At 45.6% G+C, this 21491-nt stretch overlaps 1 protein-coding gene across 8 annotated transcripts in view; it reads left to right on the forward strand.

The window, feature by feature from the left end:
* The window catches only part of FBXO15 (F-box protein 15), a 74744-nt gene that overhangs the window by 37929 nt on the left and 15324 nt on the right, over positions 1-21491 (forward strand). For 2 of the 8 annotated variants that reach the window (XM_078060171.1, XM_078060173.1), the window contains exon 9: positions 3293-3417. In XM_078060171.1, the coding sequence (XP_077916297.1) occupies positions 3293-3417 (125 nt within the window). Of the gene's footprint in view, positions 1-3292; positions 3418-5608; positions 5844-8952; positions 9347-21491 lie in introns of those variants that run through there. The other 6 variants (XM_078060170.1, XM_078060169.1, XR_013443243.1 and 3 more) reach the window with 6 other exon arrangements.

Below are 21491 nucleotides of genomic sequence, written 5' to 3' on the forward strand. Positions count from 1 at the left end.
CTAATTTATCAGTTTTTTTATTTTGTAATTTTTTTGGGGGGGGGGCTTAAAAACTTTTCCTACTCCAAGTTATAGAGATATTCTTTCCTCCAGTTGTATTATGGTTTTAACCTTTATATTTAGATCCATGATCCATCTCTAATTAATTTTTGTGTTAAGTATAAGGTAAGGGTTGAGGTTCATTCTGTTTTTCCATATGGATAATAAGTTTTTTTGCACCATTTGTGAAAAGACTGTCTCATTGAATTACTTTGATGTCTTTGTTAAAAGTCAATTGCGTGTAAAAGTGTTGGTCTGTATTTGGACCCATCTATTCTGTTCTGTTCATCTATTTGCGTGTCTTACAGGGATGCCGCACTGTTTTGATTGCTGTACCTCTAGAGTAAGTCTTGAAGTCAGCTTTTTTTCTTCCTAAGATTATGTGGCTATTTTATAGGTCCTTAGTATTTCCATATGAATTTTAGAATCAGATTATCAAATTTTATTATTTACTTATTTTTCTATATTGATTCTTCATAAGTTATTAAAATGCCCGCTGGGTTTATGATTGTGATTGCATTAAATCTGTAGATCATTTGGGCAAACAGATGTGTTTATAATTATTGAGTCTTGTCTATGCATGTGCTACATACCTACTTTCTACTTGGCAGTAGGCTTGGCTCTTAGAGGATGTAATACATATAAGGTGCTTAGCACATCTAGCCTGGGATATATAATAATCTACCCTGTAATGTTAATGTGTATTCTTCATTTTGTTAATCTTCACAAAGCCTTATAAAGTACTTTCTATTTGTGTCCTTATTTTACTCAGCTTAGAACTTGACCATGGTTACACAGCTAGTAAATGGCTGGGCAGGGCTTGGAATGAGGCCTTCATGACTCTAAAATCCAGGCTTGTAAGTGAATGTCACTTGAAGCCAAGGGCAGTGAGCCTTGAATTTAATTTCTCTGCATTTTGGGGATGGTCTTGTGGTTTGGTAGGTTAGAGTTGGAGTTTCTAACAACAGAATTTATTCTGATGGGTTTAAGCAACACAGGAATTCACTAAGGGTATGTTAGCTCAAGTGAGGGAACCAGGCCACTTATGACCTAGTTATACGAAGTTTGGGGAGGGGAGAGGAGTAAGCATGAGACACATAGACGCAGGAATTGCCACAAATTTGGGGGAGCCATAAGTGATTCCCCAGCAAATATTGTCTGCTAATTTATAGATTTTTCTCTATTGGCAGTAATACAAAAGCAAAACTTTATGAGAATTTAAATCTATATTATAAATTCTCAGTATTTAAGCAAATAGGTGATTATGTTTCCCCTTTTTGTATATGTTTTAATCTATTATAAGATCCATCTTATAATAGACACATAATGTTTGAATCATGTCTCTGTCACTTACCAGTGGTATGACCTTGGGTGACGTACAGTTAATCTCTTTGTGTGCCCTTCTCTCACCTGTGAATTCAGAAAACTGTAATACCTAATTAATAGTAGGATTTTAAGATATTTTAAAGTAGTCTTTTAAGCTACTCTACATAAAGTGCCTAACACAATGGCTGGTGTACAGTAAATACTCAAAAATATTGCCTATTTTATATATACACGTTTTCACACATACATTCAGTGTGCAGATTGTTTAAATGTAGGGTGAGCTTAACCTTTGTCTCTGATAGATACAAGCACTTACAGAGCATGCCCAGAGAGCTCTGACCTTTCAAGATACTGCAAATGTTAAAGTTGTTCTAAAGCGGGAGAATATTTGGTAATAAAATAACAACAGTCCTTGCTTCCACAGAGGTTTCATGTTTATTAGCTTAGACAATTGCCATTGAGATGTTATTGGCTGTTGTACTTTGGGGTCCATTTTCTGTAGTGGCCTGAGGACAAGCCACATGGAAAATGAACTCGCGGCTTTCTGTACGGCATCGTCTCACTGCCAGTGCACATGCCAGCCGGTCGGAGGTCTCTCTCGATTTTGCACATGGCTGTGCAGTAATATAGAGCAGAGCAGAACCACATCTGGTCCGTTCAGAATGTCATTACCACGTCTCCTCTGAGGCTTCCCTTCTCACAGATTTCCTCCCTGCTTCCGTTGAGCCTTGCCGAGGTGACAGTGGAGCTCTTGCCGGGAAGGGTCAGTGTCATTTGGCATTGGCTCCCTCACCGGGGGAGAGGAGGAGAGGAGCTGCACGGTCCTTGGTAATTACTCAGCAGCGAGGGGACCACGTCGTGGGCTGCCTCTGTCCTTGGTACAGATGGGCTCCCAGCACCCTCCTGCAGGGCTGGAAAGCTCTGCTCCTGGGGGTCTCTCCCTTAGAGCCATTACCGTGTCACAGAAGAGGCTGCTGGCAAAGCGGCACTAAGGCTCGGCTTACGTGACAGCACCGTGCTGAGTTTCTAGGGTGGGGCTTTTGGCTCCTAAGGCAGCCTAGCTTTGGCTTTATTTTTCTCCTGAAATAACCCACCTAAGGCCAAAGAACATTTGTTCTTCCCCATTCTTCTGTCTGCTTTGCCCTGTGACTCACATCTTACCTTTGTCGAGGTGTCTCTCTCTGAAGAAAGCCTGCATACAAGTGAAGGAGCTGTTATGTTGTCCTGCGTGCTGGTCACTTTTTAGGGCACGTAAAAGGAGGGTGCAGAGCCCATGGTCACGGGAAGCTCAGCAGTCCTGGGGGCTGTCCGAGCATCAGGGCCTTGGATAGTGGAACTCGTGCACCTGGATTGTGTTGGGCCCTTGCTAGTGGCCAGGTAGCTCTTCGTCAGTGTTTAACTAGTCAGAGAAGGGGCAAGGCCTCTGGTCTCAAGCTGTTGGTAGCAAGTGCAAGGATTTTTACTTACCAATAAGCACATGAAAGATGTTTATTCCTTTATGTGCGTGGGGCTTCTCATCTCTTCCATACTTCCCTGCTCTTAAGTTCCTCAGTCCTCTGGACATTGCCCGCCTTGCTCCCTCACATCTCATGTCTGCACCACTCTGGCGTCTGCTTTCTGGAAAGCTCCACAGCTGTTAGCTTAATCAAATCAGAAGAACCTCGGCCTCCTTAGCAACCTCTCATCGGTGACAGGTGAGATCCAGGTTCACCCCAGTCAGCTCCCGCCACTCCCTTTGAGATCGTGTTTCCGGAGTGTGCACTTGTGTCTCTGTCTCTGGAGTGTGGGTACGCCACCGGCCTCAAGCCAGATGCCTGCATCCAGGACGTGGCTAGATGAGGCATTCTTTATGAAACGGCAAGCCTAAAGAGTCTTGACTTGTCCTGCGTGGATATGTCATAATTTAAAAAATCTTAAATCTTTTCAGGATCCATTGAAAATGGATATGTGAAGCTTGTTGTTATAAGTTTCAAAAATAACACAGAACACCTACCTCTTATTGGAAAAGTTGGCCTCTCTTGGAGAACTGATGTTTTCGATGGCTGTATAAAGGTAATTTGTTGTTTTATTTTCTTAATGTAACCTGGTTTCTGTATAATAAAAAAAAAAGTCTGTCTATGTATATCTTTGATACTGCTTTTAAAGTCCTAGTTTTAGTGTTCTAATGTCTGAAGATATGTGCACATTCTCTTAGCTTGTACCTTCTGTTTCTTGTTGAGTGTGGGGGATCAGGAGTGGTGCGTAGTATGCAGCAATGTTTTTGTACCCCTGCCCTCCCTTGAAGCCCCTCTGTCTGTCTGTCTTATGGAGAAAAAGGGGAGCTCTAGGTTGGACCAGGCAAGTAGCATTTACTCAACATCTTACTTGCTCTTACATCAAGTTATAAGTCAGGATACAGATATTTCCTTGAATACCCTCCCTTGAACAGTTACATCAATTTGTGCCTCGTCAAAAATTAGCCACATGGATGGGAGAATTTATTTAGTTGGGGGTCGGCGGTGAAGGGGGAAAGAAGAGGAGGCGGAGGAGGATGAGAGCCTTTGAGACGTAGTTTTGTTTCTTCTGTGATCTTGTGCCCATGGCTGCCCCTGGGTCTCATTGTTCTCCATCTTTGTTTTGTGGGATGAATAGCATTTACGTATTCCTGGTGAGCCACTGGGATCTGTCGTCAGTAACACGCCTCTATTCTGCCGTACAAGTGTGGACACTTTGTTAGAACAATTACTGATGATGACAACGGCAGTATTATCATTGAGTGTTAAAAACAGTTAATTATCATTAAGTATTATCTCTTGAGCCACTTGCTATTTGATACAATGGGCTGCTTTATTAGCCCTTATTTATTTGAAAACAAGTATTTAAACTTTGGTATAGATTATTTTTATCATATATAAAAGAATATTGCTTCATGTCTTTTAAGAACACAGATCTGGTTTTTTTTAATGGGTTTTATAAAAATATGTACTAAAATAAAATATTATAGTCAGAGTAGACCTTGTGGTCCAAGAAAGGCAGAATACAGATACTGAAGACTTAACGTGTCTGTGTGATTTTAAAACTGATGTAATTTGTTCTGTGTTTTCTGGTATTTGGAGCAGGATGAGAGCAGAGGGAGGGATGTGGAGTAATTCTACAGAGAAACAGAGCTCTGTCCTAGCTCTCGTCACACACATAGTCTCAGGTGGGAATTTAGGTAGGGCAGACTAAGCTGTGGAACAGACCATCCTAAATAGCATTTTAGCTGCAAATGCGGGGACAGATTTTTTACAGCAACCAGAAGCCGAAGGTGTAGCTTCAAAATGAGCTCCAGGCCGTGATTCTGTAGGTCGCTAGACCGACGTGACTCAGGAATGCATGTTTCCAGCAAAATGGCTCGATCTGAAAACGGGGTTTTGGGTCCTTGCAGTCAGGCATGGACTGCGTGTCCCTGCACACTTTCCCCTGCAGTTCCTTCTCCCAGCTGGGCTCTGGGGGGAGCTGGAGTGGGGCTCTACGGCTGTACCCTCTCCCGGGGGCCTGCTGCGGCTGGGCAAGGTCCATTTGTGTTTTCCTGTTCGTAATTTTGGGGTTTGGTATTAGGACTGAGATATCCTCAGAGTTCCTAAAGAAGAAAAGTCGAGGTAAGTGATGTCCTGTCCCTGGTGTTTGCCACGCAGGTCAGGCATTTCCCTCAGGCATCTGAGCAGCGTAACTGTAGTGAAACTATAAAACATGTTTTGAGAAATTGCTCTCAAGGAGTTAAAAACATTTTATTAACAAGGGTAAACCGTAAAAAAGTTTCTTAAATACATGTAACTATGAAAAACCAAAAAACAAAGCAGCATGCTTGTGGCGGAGATTGTGGAAACAGCCTTCCGGACTGTCACTCAGCATGCCGTTGGGGCGCAGGTCAGTGAGAAAGTGTCACCCAAGCCGGCGACTCTGGGCCCGGGACGGGTATCGATGATCATGATAATGACGGACGGCGGAGCCGCCCGTCCCACTGTGTTGTTGGAGAGGTGTGTGGTCACGGGTGGGCTCTCTGGGGTCCTCCTGGTTACTCTTCACAGGGGGTTCTTCTCTGCCAGAGGAGCACGGGAGGGCGAGGGTGGCCCCGTCGGTCGTTCAAACCAGACCTAACTCTTGCCTGGGTGCCTGGAGTCCAACGTCAGCAACTCGTCATTTTATACGGGGGATTGCTCAGCCGTAAACACTTAAAAACATCACGTTAAAAGCTGATGAGGTTTTCTTTTTCTTTTCAAAGTCAGATTGTGGTCTCAAATACATTGTAGAGCCGCCTGCCCCGGTGCTGTTAGTGCTGAGCCCGCACAGGCCCGCTGCTCTCCGACCGCTCGCCAGTGTGTCTTACACAGGCCGTTTGAATGGCGGGGTGGTCGCTGCCGCAGGCTTCGGTAGAATTCAGTGCCAGTCAAAACCGCTCTCCTGCCCTGCCTTCTCTCTGTTCCTATCAGAAGTGCTGATGGATGGAGTTTCCTTTGGTAAGGCTTTTCTTATATCCGTTCCTTGTACTTTCTCCTTTCATGCCTTGGCATTTTTTGTGTTATTTTAATGTAACTTACTTCTAGATCTATATGGAGCTCGGCATCCGTTGTGATTCAAGCTAGATATTTTAGTGTAAGTGTGGTTGTGCTTCATGTAAGAATAGTGAAGCCTGCCGATGGGCGTGTCCCGGGTTCGGTGTGTGATGGCGGCTGTGCCCCCACCCCAGCCCCCAAGAAAGATGCCCTGGTGGGTTTGCTGGCAGTGTTGGGTGATTAAAGGAGTCGGCACCTTGGGAGGAACCCGACACCCCACGTGCATGAAGGAGGAGGTGGCCTCTGTGCTCTGTGAAGCAGCGTTTGGGTATCCACTGAGCCTGGAAAGGGGTGGAAGAGCCCAGCGGCGGCTGTCTATCCATCTTGAGCTTCCCCAGTGTGACCGGGCTCCGCACCCAGTGAGGAATGCACCAGAGGAGGGAGGGAGTAGCAGGAGGTGGGTGGAAAGGCAGGCTGGGGGGCGCTCACAAGGGGCCTCACAGGCCAGGATAAAGAATTTGGAGTTGAGGCTGTTAAAGGGTTTTTGTGCCACTGTGTGCCCGGTGTTCCATAGGATATGTAGGAACTGGAGAATGCTAGGCTTTTAGAACCAGGAGGGCTTTGGGAGATAGCTCACAGCTCTGTCGGCAGCTGAGGGGCCGACAGCAGACAGGAAGCCATTTCCTGAAGGGCTCAGGGCTCATGAGCAGCATCCTTATCAGAGTTCTTACACCTCTCGACCGTTCCTCCTGGATTTCCTTCTCCATCTTCCTCTGAAACGTTGGGGCAGCCCAGGGTGTCACCTTCTTCTCACGGCCTCCTCCTTGCTCATGGTTCTAGCCACTGTGTCTGTGCTGCCAGATTTTGATGAGGTTTTAAGTAACAAAACCGAGAGACTGCTAAACCAGTAGTTAAGATAATGAAGGGCGATGGGGTAAAGAAAGTCTTGGGTCCGCATGACCACCTGACCAGGTGTATTATCTTGGGCGTTGACATGGCCATGGAGCTTCCTTCATCAAATGGCCATGATGATAGCTGTTTATTCCAGAAGGGCTCTGGCTGCCTGAGCACAGACAGACACATTCTAGCTCTCAGGGTTCGCTTTGGTTCCCCCTGCTCTCAGCCCCAGTGAGCCCTTCTCCATGGTCTGTGAACTGTGGTCCCTGTTCTGCCAGAAGCAGAGGGTGTGATGGGTAGATGTGTGCTGTTCCAGGACGTGGAGGGTCTAGTGTTGGGCTCCTCAGACTGTCTCGCTGGGTGGCCCCCACCTCATGTGGGCAGGGGCTTTCGGCTCTGGTCTGTACTCTCTGCCGTCGGGGGCCGGGGATGGTTCATGTTGGCTTGTTCTTCACTCAGGTCTCCTCCAGAGGTGGGAACCACTTCTCGTCCCTTACTTACTAGACCATCTCTCTCTCTCTTTTTTTTTTAACTTTTGGAATGTTTGTGTTCCTTTAATTTCTCTCTGAGAAACACTTTTTTGAGTCAGGACTCTTTGGCCTGATCATACTCAGGTCCAAATGGTCAGTGCTATTGGCCACATTTAATCGTGTATAGATCTCTGAAAGCAGTGTTTATGCTGACATCTATAATATCTTTATATATCTGTCTAGGTATTTGTAATACCTGTGTCTCTATAATTAGGTTGATATCATTGTTCATTTTATGCAGATATCTAAGAGTAAGCGTTTAAATTCCAGTTAATAAAATACTAACACAGGGCATAAGTCATGGCAAATAATGAGCCATTTCTTAAAAAGGGAAGTGTTAGAAAATTTTAGCCTTCATACTACCTCGTAGTTTCTTGAGAAAAAAAATTCTTGAGAATTAAATAAAATAGTATATGTAAACTGCTTGGACTAGTGTTTAGTAAACACAACATGTTAAAAAATATAGCTAATGTTACACACTCATGTTCATTTCATAGCAGCATTTTTTCACAAGAGTCAAAAGGTGGAAGAAACCCGGTGTCTACCAGCCGCTGAACGGATAAACACAAGGTGGTGTACACATACTATGGACTATTGTCCCACCCTACAAAGGAAGGAGATTCTGGCACACGCTACAACATGGATGAACCTAGAGGGCATTATGTTAAGTGAAATAAGCCAGACACAAAAGGTCAAATACTGTAAGATTCCACTTTACGAAGTCCCGAGAGTGGTCAGTTCACAGAGACATTGAGTAGAATGGTGGTTCCCAGGGGCTGCAGGGAGGGAGGGCTGGGAAGTTAATGGGTCCAGAGTTTGGGGCTTGCGAGATGAAAAGGGCTCTGGAGGTCGACGGTACTGAAGGCCGCACAGCAGTGTCACTTAATGCCACTAAGCTGTACGCTTAGAAACGGTTGCAGTGGTAAAGTTCTGTTGCGTGTGTTTTACAACAGCTAAAAAATCAATGTAAAATAATAATCATTATCAGCATCTCCCCGACTCGAGTCCCCGTACAGCAGTGACTCTTCACGTGGCATTGTCGGTGCGGCGTGGCTGAAAGGGACACGTTTCTTCTCCCCAGACCCTGCCCTTCTGCAGCAGTGGGGAGAGAGTAGGAGGTTAGCGCCCCCTTCTCACCTACCCTCACCTCCCGATACCAGATACTGCTCAGTGTGTCTTATAAATACTTCTTCCATCTCTTTCCCGTGAGTTACTACCACCGACAGCTGGGGGCTCGCTTTACTGTCTCCTTGCAGGCGTGTAATGATCACCAACATCCCTGTGCTGTTCTCGCTGCCCCCACCCCTGTTTCATTGCTCTTTTGTTTATCGGAGATGCATTTACTGGCACTGGTTGCTGCTTGCGGTGGTGGAGGTGATGTGGACAGCCGCCCTGCCGCCCTGTCCGTCGCCCCACAGCGCCCCTGGTTCCTAGTCCCTCCAACGCTTCTTGCTCTCTCACCGTCTTGGTGTGGCCCTGCCTTCTTCTGTAACTCTGTTCTCTTCTCTCTCCTCTCTCCCCTTTCACTTCATCCTTCACAACAAGGCTTCATTTACACATTTACACATGTATTAGTTAGACCTGGAAATCAGGTCCAATTGGCCATTTTGCCCTTACACCCATGAGTATTTGTGTTTATTTTGTAGAGTTGTTCTATAATGGACGTAACCCTTTTGGATGAATATGGGAAACCCTTTTGGTGTTTCAGTTCCCCTGTTTGCATGAGATCTTCCGGGCCCTCTGATGGGCCTAACTTCTTGGGACACACTTACTATGTTGACTATGTGGACTCGGAAGGAAAAGTGCACATGGAGCTGGTGTGGATCAAAGAGACGGAAGAATACTTCATCGTCAGCCTGGTCCTTTACCTGAGGATAGCAAAAATAAACCACTGGTTTGGGACAACATACTAAGTATTGGCAGGAGGTGGCAAATTATTGTTGCTGTTTGTTTATTTTGGACTCACCGGTTGTGTTCTTGGTGTTGGAAGTTGAAATAAAGCAGTCGTCTGTTTGATGTCTTCTTCTTTCACATTAGAAATTATGATTTATGGGTCATTTTAAAGTTAATGTTTAGAGAATTAAGTTAAATTTTAAAAACGTGAAAATAGCATGTCCCAATGAAAACTCATATAAAATAAGGAAAAAGATATTTCCTTCTCTTTTGCCCTTATGATTTAAAAGACAAGGAATTCTGCTTAAGCATATGATCACTGTGTGTGTGATCACTGTGATCAGTGTGCGTGTATGTGTGTGCATGTGATCACTGTGCACGTGTGTGTGTACGTGTGTGTATGTGTGTATGTATGTGCGTGATCATTGTGTGCACGTGTGTGTGTGCACATGCCTGTGTGTGTGTGCGGTGGAGATAAAGGTTTTTTTCTTTATTGGCTAGAACCCAAAATGAAAAAGTGTATTTAAATATGAACTTCATGGTATCCGTTAAAATGAGAAAGTGCTGTATTCATGGCATTCAGCAGCCACGTTAGTATTTAATGAAACTAAATTTGGCAAGTGCTTACCTCACAAGGTAAGATGTATCTGAAATCAAGTGTGATACAAATGCAGTGAAGACCCCCAGCTGGACATTAGTGGGACCCAGACGGATGAGTTAGTGGTGAGCACATCCTCTGCAAAAGTGTTTTAAGAGATATGACAGATACTTGGGCTTCAAACAGGGGTAACGTGTATCTAAGTATATGTGTTTTCTTTTTTTTTAGGGATTTTGTTCTAAATTCATTTTAGATTGTATAGATTATTTTTTGATCATGTGTTTATCTCCTACTTAAGGTTACTCTCAGAAGTGATGTCTTTTTTTTTAAGATTTTATTTATTTATTTATTTATTTATTTATTGACAGAGAGAGACACAGCAAGAGAGAGAGCACAAGCAGGGGGAGTGGGAGAGGGAGAAGGCTTCCCGTGGAGCAGGGAGCCCGATGTGGGGCTCGATCCCAGGACCCCAGGACCATGACCTGAGCCGAAGGCAGACACGTAACAACTGAGCCACCCAGGCGCCCTCAGAAGTGATTTCTGAAATGCCGTGTTGCTCCTACTGGGAGGCGCGTCCCCTCCTCTCTATTTTTGTTTCTCATCCTGAGCTATCTGATCAGCTGTCTCTCTTGAGGGATGTTTGTGTGTGTGTGTGTGTGTGTGTGTGTGAGCTGCCTGAAGACAGCAATAAAAGATCTGGGACAGATATTAGGTTCTTAGCCAAAGAAAGTGACAGTACAAAGGACTCCTGCCCCGATGCCGTCCTTGCTTTCCCTGCTGTCCTGATCTCTGGGGCCTCGGGTGGGAGCCCTGGGAAGGGAGAAATCTGAAATCTGGGTCAGAGCGGAGAGCAGGGGATCATGTTATTTCGTGGTACCACCAGAGAGGTGCAGAGCACCTGCCCCATCTGGGTGAGCGTGGGGGGATGGAGAGGCAGTGGCTTGAGCCATGAAGACGTCAGGAGAGGCAAGTAGTAGAAGCCACGTGTCACCTCCAGGTCAGAACTGGAAAACGACCCCGAGACTGTGGTGATGCCTGGAACTCATTGAGTTAAACTGTGGAGGGTGTAGATGTTATGGAAATGTCGGAAGACAGGCAGAGGCAGAGACCAAGCACGGTTCTCTTTAGCCCCAGGGGAACACTATCTGGATGGGGGGGAAACTGAGGCTGGGGCGTCTTGTTAGAACTCTTGTCCATACTGAATTGAGTGTGTGTGTAATGTCTGCCTGTCAGACTGCTAGTCCCGTGAGCAGGACTCTGCTGTGTTGTTTACTACTCTATCTCCAGCATCTAACAGGATGCCAGTCTCATAATACTCACGATTTGTTGAATCAACAGAAATTATTATAAGGAATATACCAGCAGCTATGGGAGCATGAAGGAATATACCAGCAGCTATGGGAGCATGAAGGAGGCAGGCACAAATTCTGACTTGACGAGCCTGGGAGCCCTTCACATCTGACTTTGCTCCGGGCAGTGCCGGGGGGAAGGGTGAGCGCGGGCGAGGAAGGGCACTCACGGCGTCCTGGCGTCTGTGAGCGTCTTATCAGAGCACGGTGTGCACACCACACATCACCAAATGGTGCCAGAAGACCCAGGCCTGCCCCCACCTGTCCTCTCGTGGGTCTAAGATAACGTTCAGCTGTTTAAAGCTGTTTCTTCTCAGGTTTGCCCCCATATTTCTAAATAATATTCTTCTGTGGCTGTTTCTGGATTTGTCAGTTTCAGACATCTATTCACTTAAGGTAGATAAAATAGTAGCTTTTCTATTCCAGTCATCTCCTGTCTTGCATCATATCAATATAGCAATTTTATATAAGTTGTTATGGCTTGTTAATTATGACTGTGGTATCGTTCCCTGCAGTCACAGAGAGTAATAGAGCACTTCTCTCTTTTACAACTTTATATTTTTCTTGGATGCATAATTGTCTCCCTTTTTTCTTGCATGGCTTTGGTGAAACTTAAATTTTCCAAGAAGTTCAGTCTTTCATATGTTGGTCAATTTTTTCAGTATTTTTTTCTAAATCAATCATATCAAATAATCTACGAATTCTATTTTTTCTCCAGGCTATTTCATTTCCAGAGTTCTACCTCTGTTTGCTTTAAACTTCTTTTTAGCCCTGCTGGACAGCTGTCATCCTGGGAAGTTCCTGTGGGAATCTTATTTTATGGAGTCTTGTCTTCCTCTTTCTTGATTTATATCCTTTTTTGTGTGTGTGTGTGTGTGGTGCACATTCTCCTGCCGCTTTCTAAGAAAAGTGACATGGGAGACACATTTTGGATCCATGAGTTCCTGAAAACGTCTGATGGATAGTTTAATTGGGTAGACACTGCAGGATGACAGATGTTTTCTCCTACAACGTGAAGACAGTTTTAACATGTGCGCATATCCTAGCATTGCTGTCGATGGAGCTCGTGCCATTTTGACTGTTCTTCCTTTGTATGTGAGCTGTTCTCTTTCTCTTCTCTTGCTTGGTATTTCAAAATTTCAAGACACTGTGCCTTGGAGTAAATCTTTTTCATTCATTATGGGTCATTTAAAGAATTTTTTACTTGAATTCTGGATTAAAAAAAGTATTTTCTCTTTTTCTGTAGCTTTTATTAACTATCATGCTTTTTGGATTGATTTTCTGATTATTTCTATCTTAGTCTTTTGTTCTTCTGGAATATTGTCTCAATTTTGTTTTTCAATCTTTCTGTTGATTTTTTTATTTTGATGATTTGGTCAGGTTTTTACTTTATAAGAATTATTTTCCTAGTTCTTTATTAAACATTCTGTACCTGTCTCATAAATGCAGTGTTTTCCTCAACACAGGGGCTGGCAGACCTTGCTCTGTGGGGGCCGAGTGTGGCTTAGCCTTGTGGGGGACGTGCAGGACCTGCCGCCTTTCCTCAGCTGGGTCCCTGCAGCGGGAAGTCTAGATGGTGCACAAGCGAACGGGCCTGCCTGGGTCCCAGAAACCTTCATTTACTAAAACGGGCAGCGGGCTGCATTTGGCCCCAGGCTGTAGTTTGCAAGTCCGGCACAAAAGCCTCTGAGGTTATTTTTAGTTTTCAGAAAACTTCATCCTCACCATTTGACAAAACCACAGTAGATTCTTATAGGCAAGAATCCTCAATGGATGCGAAAATTTGTGGGTGAAAATAGGAACAATATAGGGACATAGTCTCGGAGTGTGTTGCCACAAGGCACTTGCTGTTACAGAGGACAGAATAGTGTGTTCACAGTCGAGGGACCGGGGAGGCAGCTCGTTCTCCCACTGCTCCCCTCTGGTTCTGCAGATGCCGCCTCCTCACCGTGGCGCACCGTGATTGCACGCTGTGCCACGAGGAGACCCTCCTCACCCTGCCAGGGCCCCAACACATCATGCCTCGGTGCCCCCCGCTCCTGCACGTGTGGCCTCCTCTCCCCACGTGGGCCCAGAAACATCACAGTGGGGCCACCATTTTATAAGATTTCAAGAGTCTTTTGCTGCTGGGACACAACCTACCGATGCTCAGACGGATGAAAGGCAGCTCCAGATGAGGGGGGCTGGGCCATGCGGGCAGTTGTGCCCCGGGACAGGGCGACAGCACACTGGAACTGGAGGGGGCATCTTATGAATGAAAAGCCCAGCCGCGATAGCTAGGTTTTGAAAGCTGCTTGTGGGTTGGCAGATTTGGATAATCCTCTGACAGGGGCTGTCCCTGGTTGTCTGGTGCCTACAGCGGGGACCGTTGGGGCAGGTGCAGAGTGGCACCAGAGAGGGGGAGCCCCTCTGGTAAGGGAGTTGGGTGGAGTGTGGACTTAGCCTCTTAGGAAGGGGACTGACCTGCCGCTAGCCTCAAGACTGTCTCGGGACAGCAGTAAGAAAAGCCCCAAACCAAACCCAAACCAACCATATTACAGCCACTTCTCTGCATGGATGTCCTCATCACCCTCCTTAGGCCCGTCCTCCCTCACCGGGCTGCTTCAAGTGAGGAGCCCTCCTCACCCTGCCTGGACCGTGTGGATCCCCCACCCCACCCACTGCAGGTGCCCACCTTGTCAGACCCGGCTTCATGGCTGTAGGAATTAACAGTGGGGGAAGGGCAGACATTTCTCAAGGGTAAAGATATATTAGTGTGTGTCATAAATGCTCACACATTATGCCCAACCTAAATAATAAACCTTTTAGGGGGCTGACCATCTTAGTATTGTATGTAGTGACATTAAGTTGTCAGACACGTAAGATAAAAGCCTTTACTCATCATACTCCTTTGTCTGAGAGGAAGCCTTTTGACTGTAAAGCAAGAGGAATTATGCTGGATGTCTTAAATACAATGAGAATGGAGACGCACAGAGTTAAATAAATTCAAGTTAAATCAAATCGAAGTAACAGGTGCAAACTCTTAATTATGCAGTTGGCAAAGGAAACAAGTGTGAGCTACACCCAGAAAAGCATACCTACCACCAGTGTAGAATAAAAGGGTCATATTTTTATTTCAAGAGTACTCCAGATGCAAAATCTTGCCTGATTTAAAATCAGACCAAAGATCTGACCAGCCTTCATAAAGATGATTTTTATATGTGACCTGACTGTTGTCTCATTGTCAATAACCTCTGATAAGTCTGGTAGTAACTGCTGCAGAAAGAAAATGCTCACACGAGAAAGTCGTTCTGCAAAATGTTTTTAATGCCCATAGTGTAAAGAATGTGCCTTTAAAGAACTGGATGTGGAGGTGTGGGTTCTACACACGAGGGTACATTTCGTATGTGGAATGTCACATCGACTTCAGCATAGGATGTCTTTTGTAGTCTCCTGTGGCTTCATGGAATAACATCTGGATTTTCCTTGAGCTTCCACTAAACAAGACATGGGCTGCAGAAGCCCCTGGGGCTGAAAGCTACCTGCACTGAGCACAGCTCAGTAGGATTAGCACAGGGAAAGAAAGGGGGACAGTAGGGCACCTGGAGAAAGGAGGAGCAGCTGAAGGTGCCTCTCCCGTGATCAAGGCTGCGAGGTCCGCCAGGCTGCAGGCAAGGTCGGGGAGGAAAGGGCTGGTCTGGGCACAGCTAGAAAGAGCGACGGGCCCTGCCTTCAGCAGAACAGGAGAGACAAGGGGACTCAGGCAGGGACTCAGGCTCACACACCCATCATTTCAGGTGTACATAAAATTATGTTTTCTCCTGAAAATGATGCACAGGGATGAGCATGTGCTCTGTGAAATGCGAAACAGTTGGATTTACCCGCGGAATGGCAGATTTTAGAGTCTTACCGAACTGGTTCAGCCTCAGCCTGGACAGCTGGCCTTAGTTAACCCTCTCATCTACCTTCTGGCCTCTTGGGGGTTATAAACCGAACTCTGGGAATTGCCCCGAAGGCAAATGTTTGTTAACTGATTGACATATAGTCAAATGATTGAGTCACAGTGAAATGGGTATAAAAAGTACATTATTTTTATGTGTCTAATTCAGAGAAGTACCCATACACTTGAGATGAAACACCTATGATCTCTTACTGGCTTGCTGTTGGCTGGGGAGAAAGTAAGAAATTCACCATGAAATAACGACTTTCATTTTTAAAACCTGAGAGCTTACTGTGTACCAGGCACTGTGTAACGAGCTTTACCTGTGTCTTTAAAATCCTTAAAAACCCGGGGCACCTGGGTGGCTCATCGGTTAAGCATCTGACTCTTAATCTCAGCTCAGGTCTTAATCTCAGGGTCACGAGTTTGAGCCCCGCACTGAGCTCCACGCTGGGCATGGAGGCTACTTAAAAAAGAATCCTGAGAACCCCTGCGGGGTAGGCAGCATGCTAACAGCACTGTATGGCCCGGAGCTGAGGCTCAGAGGGGTAGTGTGCTCAGAGGGGCACGTCTGGTCACGGAGCTGGGATTCACGTGTCTGAAGGCCATGCCTGACTGTTACTCTGTCCTGCTGCGTGTTCTGTGGCACTTACTTTGGGAAAAGCAAAATAAGGCTCCTAGGAGACAATAAGGCGTCCTACAGCTCAATAGCAAAAATAACTTGATTTTGAAAATGGGCAAAAGACTTGATAGGCATATGGCCAACAGGTGTGTGGAAAGGTGGTCAGTATCACCAGTCCCTAGGGAAATGCGGGTCAAAGCCACAGTGAGGGATCACCTCACACCTGGAAGGATGGCTGAAATAAAAAACCAGAATGTGCAAGTGTTGGTACAATTGCGGAGAAACCGGAACCCTTGTGCACTATTGGCAGGAATATAAAATGGTGCAGCCACTGGGGAAAACGTGATGGAGGGTCCTCAAAAAACTAAAAATAAAACTACCATATGATTCGGAGCTATCATAATCCCACTTCTGGGCATATATACAAAGGCATTGAAATCAAGATCTCCAAGAGGTTTCTGCACCCCCATGTTCATTACAACAGCCGAGATATGGATGCAATCTATCCATAGACAGATGAATGGATAGAGAAAATGTGGTGTATACATCAAGTGGAATATTTTTCAGCCTTGTTAAAACAGAAGGTAATCCTACTATACGTGGATGAATGTTGGAGACATTATGTTACTTGAAGTAAGCCAGTTCTAAAAGGACAAATACTGATGATTCCATCTATATGAAGTGTCTAAAATAGTCAAGCTCAGAGAAGAAGAGAACAGAGCAGCCCCTGGGGGCTGGGGGGAGAGGGCAGTGGGGCAGATGTTCATTGGGCATAAAATTCTAGTTATACAAGATGAATAAACTCGAGGGATCTGTACAACACGGTGTCTACATTTTACAATATTGTATACTTAAACATTTGTTAAGAGGGTAGATCTCATGTTGTGTTCTCACCATAATTAAAAAAAAAAAAAAGACAACATGGGTAGTATTTCCATGTGGCAGCATCTCTGATGGGCACTCAATTCAGGCACCATTTTTTTTTTAAAGACTTATTTATTTTAGAGAGTGCATGTGAGCAGGGTTAGGGTCAGGGGGAGAGAGAGAGAGAAAATCCTCAAGCAGACTCCCCACTAAGCCCAGAGCCCGATGCGGGGCGTGACCCCAAGACCTTGAGATCATGACCTGAGCCGAAATCTAGAGTTGTCCACTTAACCAACTGAGCCACCCAGGTGCCCCAGACACCGTTCTTTTATTCTTTTAGAAACAGGACCTTCTCTTGTTAGGAAACATAGGCCCTCTCTTGATAACTTTTTTTTTTTAAAGATTTTTAAATTTATTTTAGAGAGCATGAGCGGGAGGGGCAGAGGGAGAGGGACAGAGAAGCTCCAGCAGACTCTGTGCTGAGCACGGAGCCTGACGTGGGGCTCGATCTCATGACCCTGAGATCACAACCTGAGCCAAAATCAAGAGTCTGACACTTAACCGACTGAGCCACCCAGCCCCCCACCCCTGTTTTAATAACTCTTGCTGAGTATTCCTGTCCATGTTGTACCAACACCTGTGACTAAATAACTGTCAAAAAAAAAAAAATGTGACCTCTGGGCCAGCATTCCCCCGACTGGTGATGCACAGTATGTCTGATCCCACTTGGCTCCTCCACCTCTGTTGTTTTTAGGGAAGCTGAGGCAGGTCCTAAAACATCAGCCGAGCTGGTGGACTGATCTCTGATACATCTGTGTAAGGGATTTTGGTCAGTCATGGATGGTTATACCTATGAAAAACAAAAGAAAAGTCTTATTATATAGTGTATGTATGAATAAAGCAGGATGTTTGGACTCTACCATTTCAGCTGCAGTGAGTTTTGGTTGCATACATTCTTAGGAAAAGTTAGCCTTGGGGCAAACAGTGAGCCCAAAAGAAGACTGATGGTCGCCAAACTTCACATAAGAACAGCAGACCTGGAAGAAGTAATGAGCACTTAAGAAAATGCTTAGTGGCAAAAATGTTAATTTGTAAAATTTGATAGGGACCAAAAAAAAAATGAGTCATATTTCTGTTGCGAACTGTACGTGGAAAGGGTTTGGCGCTATGAAGAGGGAACAGTGTGCACAGTTCACTTATGTGGTCTAGAGAGCCCATCAAAGGGTTGTGTTGGTTTAATGGCCTTTATCATTGGTATAATTCTGAGGAAAATGTTTTTATTGATAAATAGAGAGTAAACAGCCTCAGGGTCAAAACAGTGGGGTTAAAAACATTGTGTATTGATTTAAAATGTCAAGCACTTCTTAGCTGCAGTGTGCTTTAAGCTCAGCAAAAATTATATATATTTTTTTGTAACAGGGACTAGATGGAAAAGTGGACAAATATATGCAATTTGATTTGTTGAAGTCACGGAATTATGACTACATTTTATGTGTAATTCTATTAATGTTGCTGTAATGTAATAAAATATTTAAAAATCTGAAATTTAGTTTGTGGCTGCATGAAGTCTGTTAAATTCTGATGTAACTAGACTCTGGAGCCTGCAATAGAAATTATTTGATCTTTTATTCACATCCGGCCGACACCCCAGTAGTCCTCTGTTGCCCCTGGTTCTCGTGCTTTTCCAATACATACTGATTTCTTGCCTTTGATTAGGGCACAAGAAATTGTAGTTGTCATGGAATGAGATACTAAGTGGTATCTCTTACAGATTTATAAACCCTGGCCACCCATTTTCCCAGAACACGATACTTTCTTTCTGTAATAAGATTCTGTTGGCCACTGTTCCACAACTAAATTGCTAATTTGCCCTATTATTCTTTCTGCTCAAGTGGAATGAGTGGTCATGCAAGAGAAATCTGTTTCCAAAGCGGCCCTCTGAAATGGCTAAGCTGATGTTTCTATTTACTACGTGCTCTGTGTGCAGCTAAAATAGGCCCGCGTGATGCCCGACCATAAATTGTAGGCTCTTCTCTCTTTCACAAGGAGATAATTATGGTACATTTATAAGTATTTTTTTTTACAGAGATCCTCAAAGCTCTCCATAGGAAAAAGTCCCCAGATGGCAAAAACTTTGTTTCATCGGGAGGGGGGCAGGGTAGCGAAATGGAAAACCTTCCACACGGTAATAGGAAAAGGTTAAAAGTTTCATTCCGGAGGCAGAGAGCGTAATGTAATCTCAGGTGAGGAAATTGTTCCCTTGATATTCTGTATGGGCTTGAAACTTGAACGGAATACGGAGGATTGCCTTCAGTCCTTTAAAATGTGTTGGATTCTGTGAAAGCAGTGAGAGGATCGTGTAGCAGATGAATGTAAACTCCGTGTTTCAGACTTCAGTGTGAGCCCTGGGGTGTTTGGAGGTGTCCGTGTTCCTTGAGCTCCAGCGAATACGTCACATTTAAGTGGCAAGTTCTTGCTCATACTTTATGGCACTCATTCTAAACCACAGATAGGAAACCTTTTTTCCCCTCAGCAATGACCAGTGATCCAAACAACGTGCACCCATTCAGTGCGGGGCCGGATCTGGGTTCTGTGGTTACCAAGATGACAAGATACGTTCACTACCTGATAAAGCAGATTGCAGAGCTCGCCCAGGTCTGGCTCCGGGCCAGGAAAGGATGGGAGGTGCGAGCTGGCTGCTAGTGGAAAAGATGCCGAATTTTGTGTCTTTAGTAGCTGCTCAGTAACTATTTGTTGACCTCAATTACAAGTGTGGGCAGCAAAATCGATCTTATCCGACGTTGCCCTCTAGCTGTGTGATCTCTGCGCTGAGATCTTACTCTAAAACGGCAGGTTTTCTGCCTCTGCTGGGACTTTGGTCCCCTGGGAATTGCAGTCTTAGATGGCTCCGTCTCATCTGGTAGTGGTCCTCGGAAAATCCCCATACAAGTGAGGTGTGTCTCTAGGGTCCGTGGCAGGTGGTCTTACCCGCCAGGCTGGAGCACTAACTTGGGCGCTGCCCTGAAGGGGTTTTGTAGAGGTGGCTAATGCCTACAGTCGTTTGACTCCCAGTAAAGGAGGTTGCCCTCCATTATCTCTGTGGGCCTCATCTATCACTTAAGAGTAAAAACTGAGGGTTCCCAGAAGAGAAGGAATTCGGCCTCAAGACTGCACATCCACGGACCCTGTCTGACTTCCCCGTCTGCAGGCCAGCCCTCACAGAGGAGTGAGCCATTTCTTAACATTAATCACAAATAGGCCTATCTCCTGTTGGTTCTGTTTCTCTGGGGGACCCTGACTGACACACTGTCCCCGCCACCCGTGAGTGGGTCTTCTCCTTTCTCTGTCGCCCCTCCTTCCTCTTGCTGCTCGATGCCTACCACATGTCTCCCGTGCTTGTCACCCCCCACTGCAGCCCCCACTAAGACATACAGCCTCCCAAGGGCCTGTCCTGGGCTCTGGAGCTGCCCTTGTTCAGAATCACATTTCCCACTCAGGAGGGCCTCAGGAGGGTGTTGGGGGATTTGATTAAAGTGGGGGTTCACACAGTGTAGCTCACATCTGAATAAAACTCCGATTTTTGGGCCTCACCCCCAGAGTTTCTGATTCACAACACCTAGAGTGGGGCCATGAATCAGCATTTCTAATGGGCTCCCAGATGAGACCGAGGACCCCCCTTGGAGAGCCCCTGGCCAGTCTCCAGACAGCCACATGTAGCTGCCCATGTCACTAAAGGGTCAGGAACCAAGGCAGAGGACAAGACAGAACTCTTCATTCAAGGATAGAGTGAGGAGGGTGGAGAGGGTGATGGTCAAGAAGATTGGGGGTGAGGGAGCAATGGGGCAGGCCGTCCTAAGAAGGCCTAAGAGAAGAGAAGTAGAGGCTTGGAATAGATGATTTGCCCTCTGGGGCAGGGCCGGTGCATCTTTTTGTTCATTATTCTACCTCATCAGACTCAGTAAGTGCACTTTGAATAGACGTACAAGGTCCCTCTCGAAAGTCAGGACCAGATGTCAGACCCCCATGTAATAATACTCAGGGCAGGAAGGCTTTTCCTTCTCGTATCTGCCCTGAATCCATCAGGTGATATTTGTGCATTTCTCCTAAGAAACTGCTGCTAGCAGAAGGAACCTCAGAGGTATTCATTCATTCATTCATTCATTCATTCATTCACAAAATGCTCACTCACTAAGCTCCTAGCACATGGGAGACATCATTTTGTATATGCAGGGGATATTCCTGTCCCTCCTTGTCTTCAAAACATTCACAGCCTAGCCAGGGGATCTCTTGGGATCTGTAATCTCAAAGGAGGGAGAGTCTGTGCTCTGGCTGAGCCAAGGAGTCTCCTGACCTGTTCACAGTCTGATGGAGCAGCACTGGCTGCCCTGGTGGGCCAACCCTGGTGGGGAATGTGCTGTCTCTTTGGGTGGGGAAGGCTGGAAGTAAACCATGCCAGGTGCTTGATGGCAAGAGGTTAATGCTGTTCGCTCAGCCATCGCACAATGAATATACACTGTTCTTTGGGCAATTGAGAATCTGCATGCCGTGTATAACCCAGACTGGAATTCTCCAAAGAAATAACTGAGTGATGGAAGTCAAAGCGTCTGGTGTAGACAGGCACAATGCAACATGGCGGACGTCATCACTGGGTAAATTTGATGGGAGGTAGAGAGGTAGGTGTGGATTTAGTGGCTCGCAATGACAAACGCATAATGCAGCTTTTACTGCACACTCCCTCTCCCCTCTCTTTCCACCAGAAACATTAACAGCATTCATTTTCCGGGAAAATATTCCCTAAGAGTTCTGAATCATAAATCAAGGCCACCAGGAATTCAGCCTCAGGTAGATAGCTGCATTCCCACTGTCCCACTGGTGCAGTGTGGACGATGACAAATCACATGGTGATGAGAGGAGAAATTCCTTGGAGCTCGTGTACGCCC

The sequence above is a fragment of the Halichoerus grypus genome, chromosome 13 (assembly GCF_964656455.1).
Source record: "Halichoerus grypus chromosome 13, mHalGry1.hap1.1, whole genome shotgun sequence".
NCBI classification, from domain to species: Eukaryota; Metazoa; Chordata; class Mammalia; order Carnivora; family Phocidae; genus Halichoerus; species Halichoerus grypus.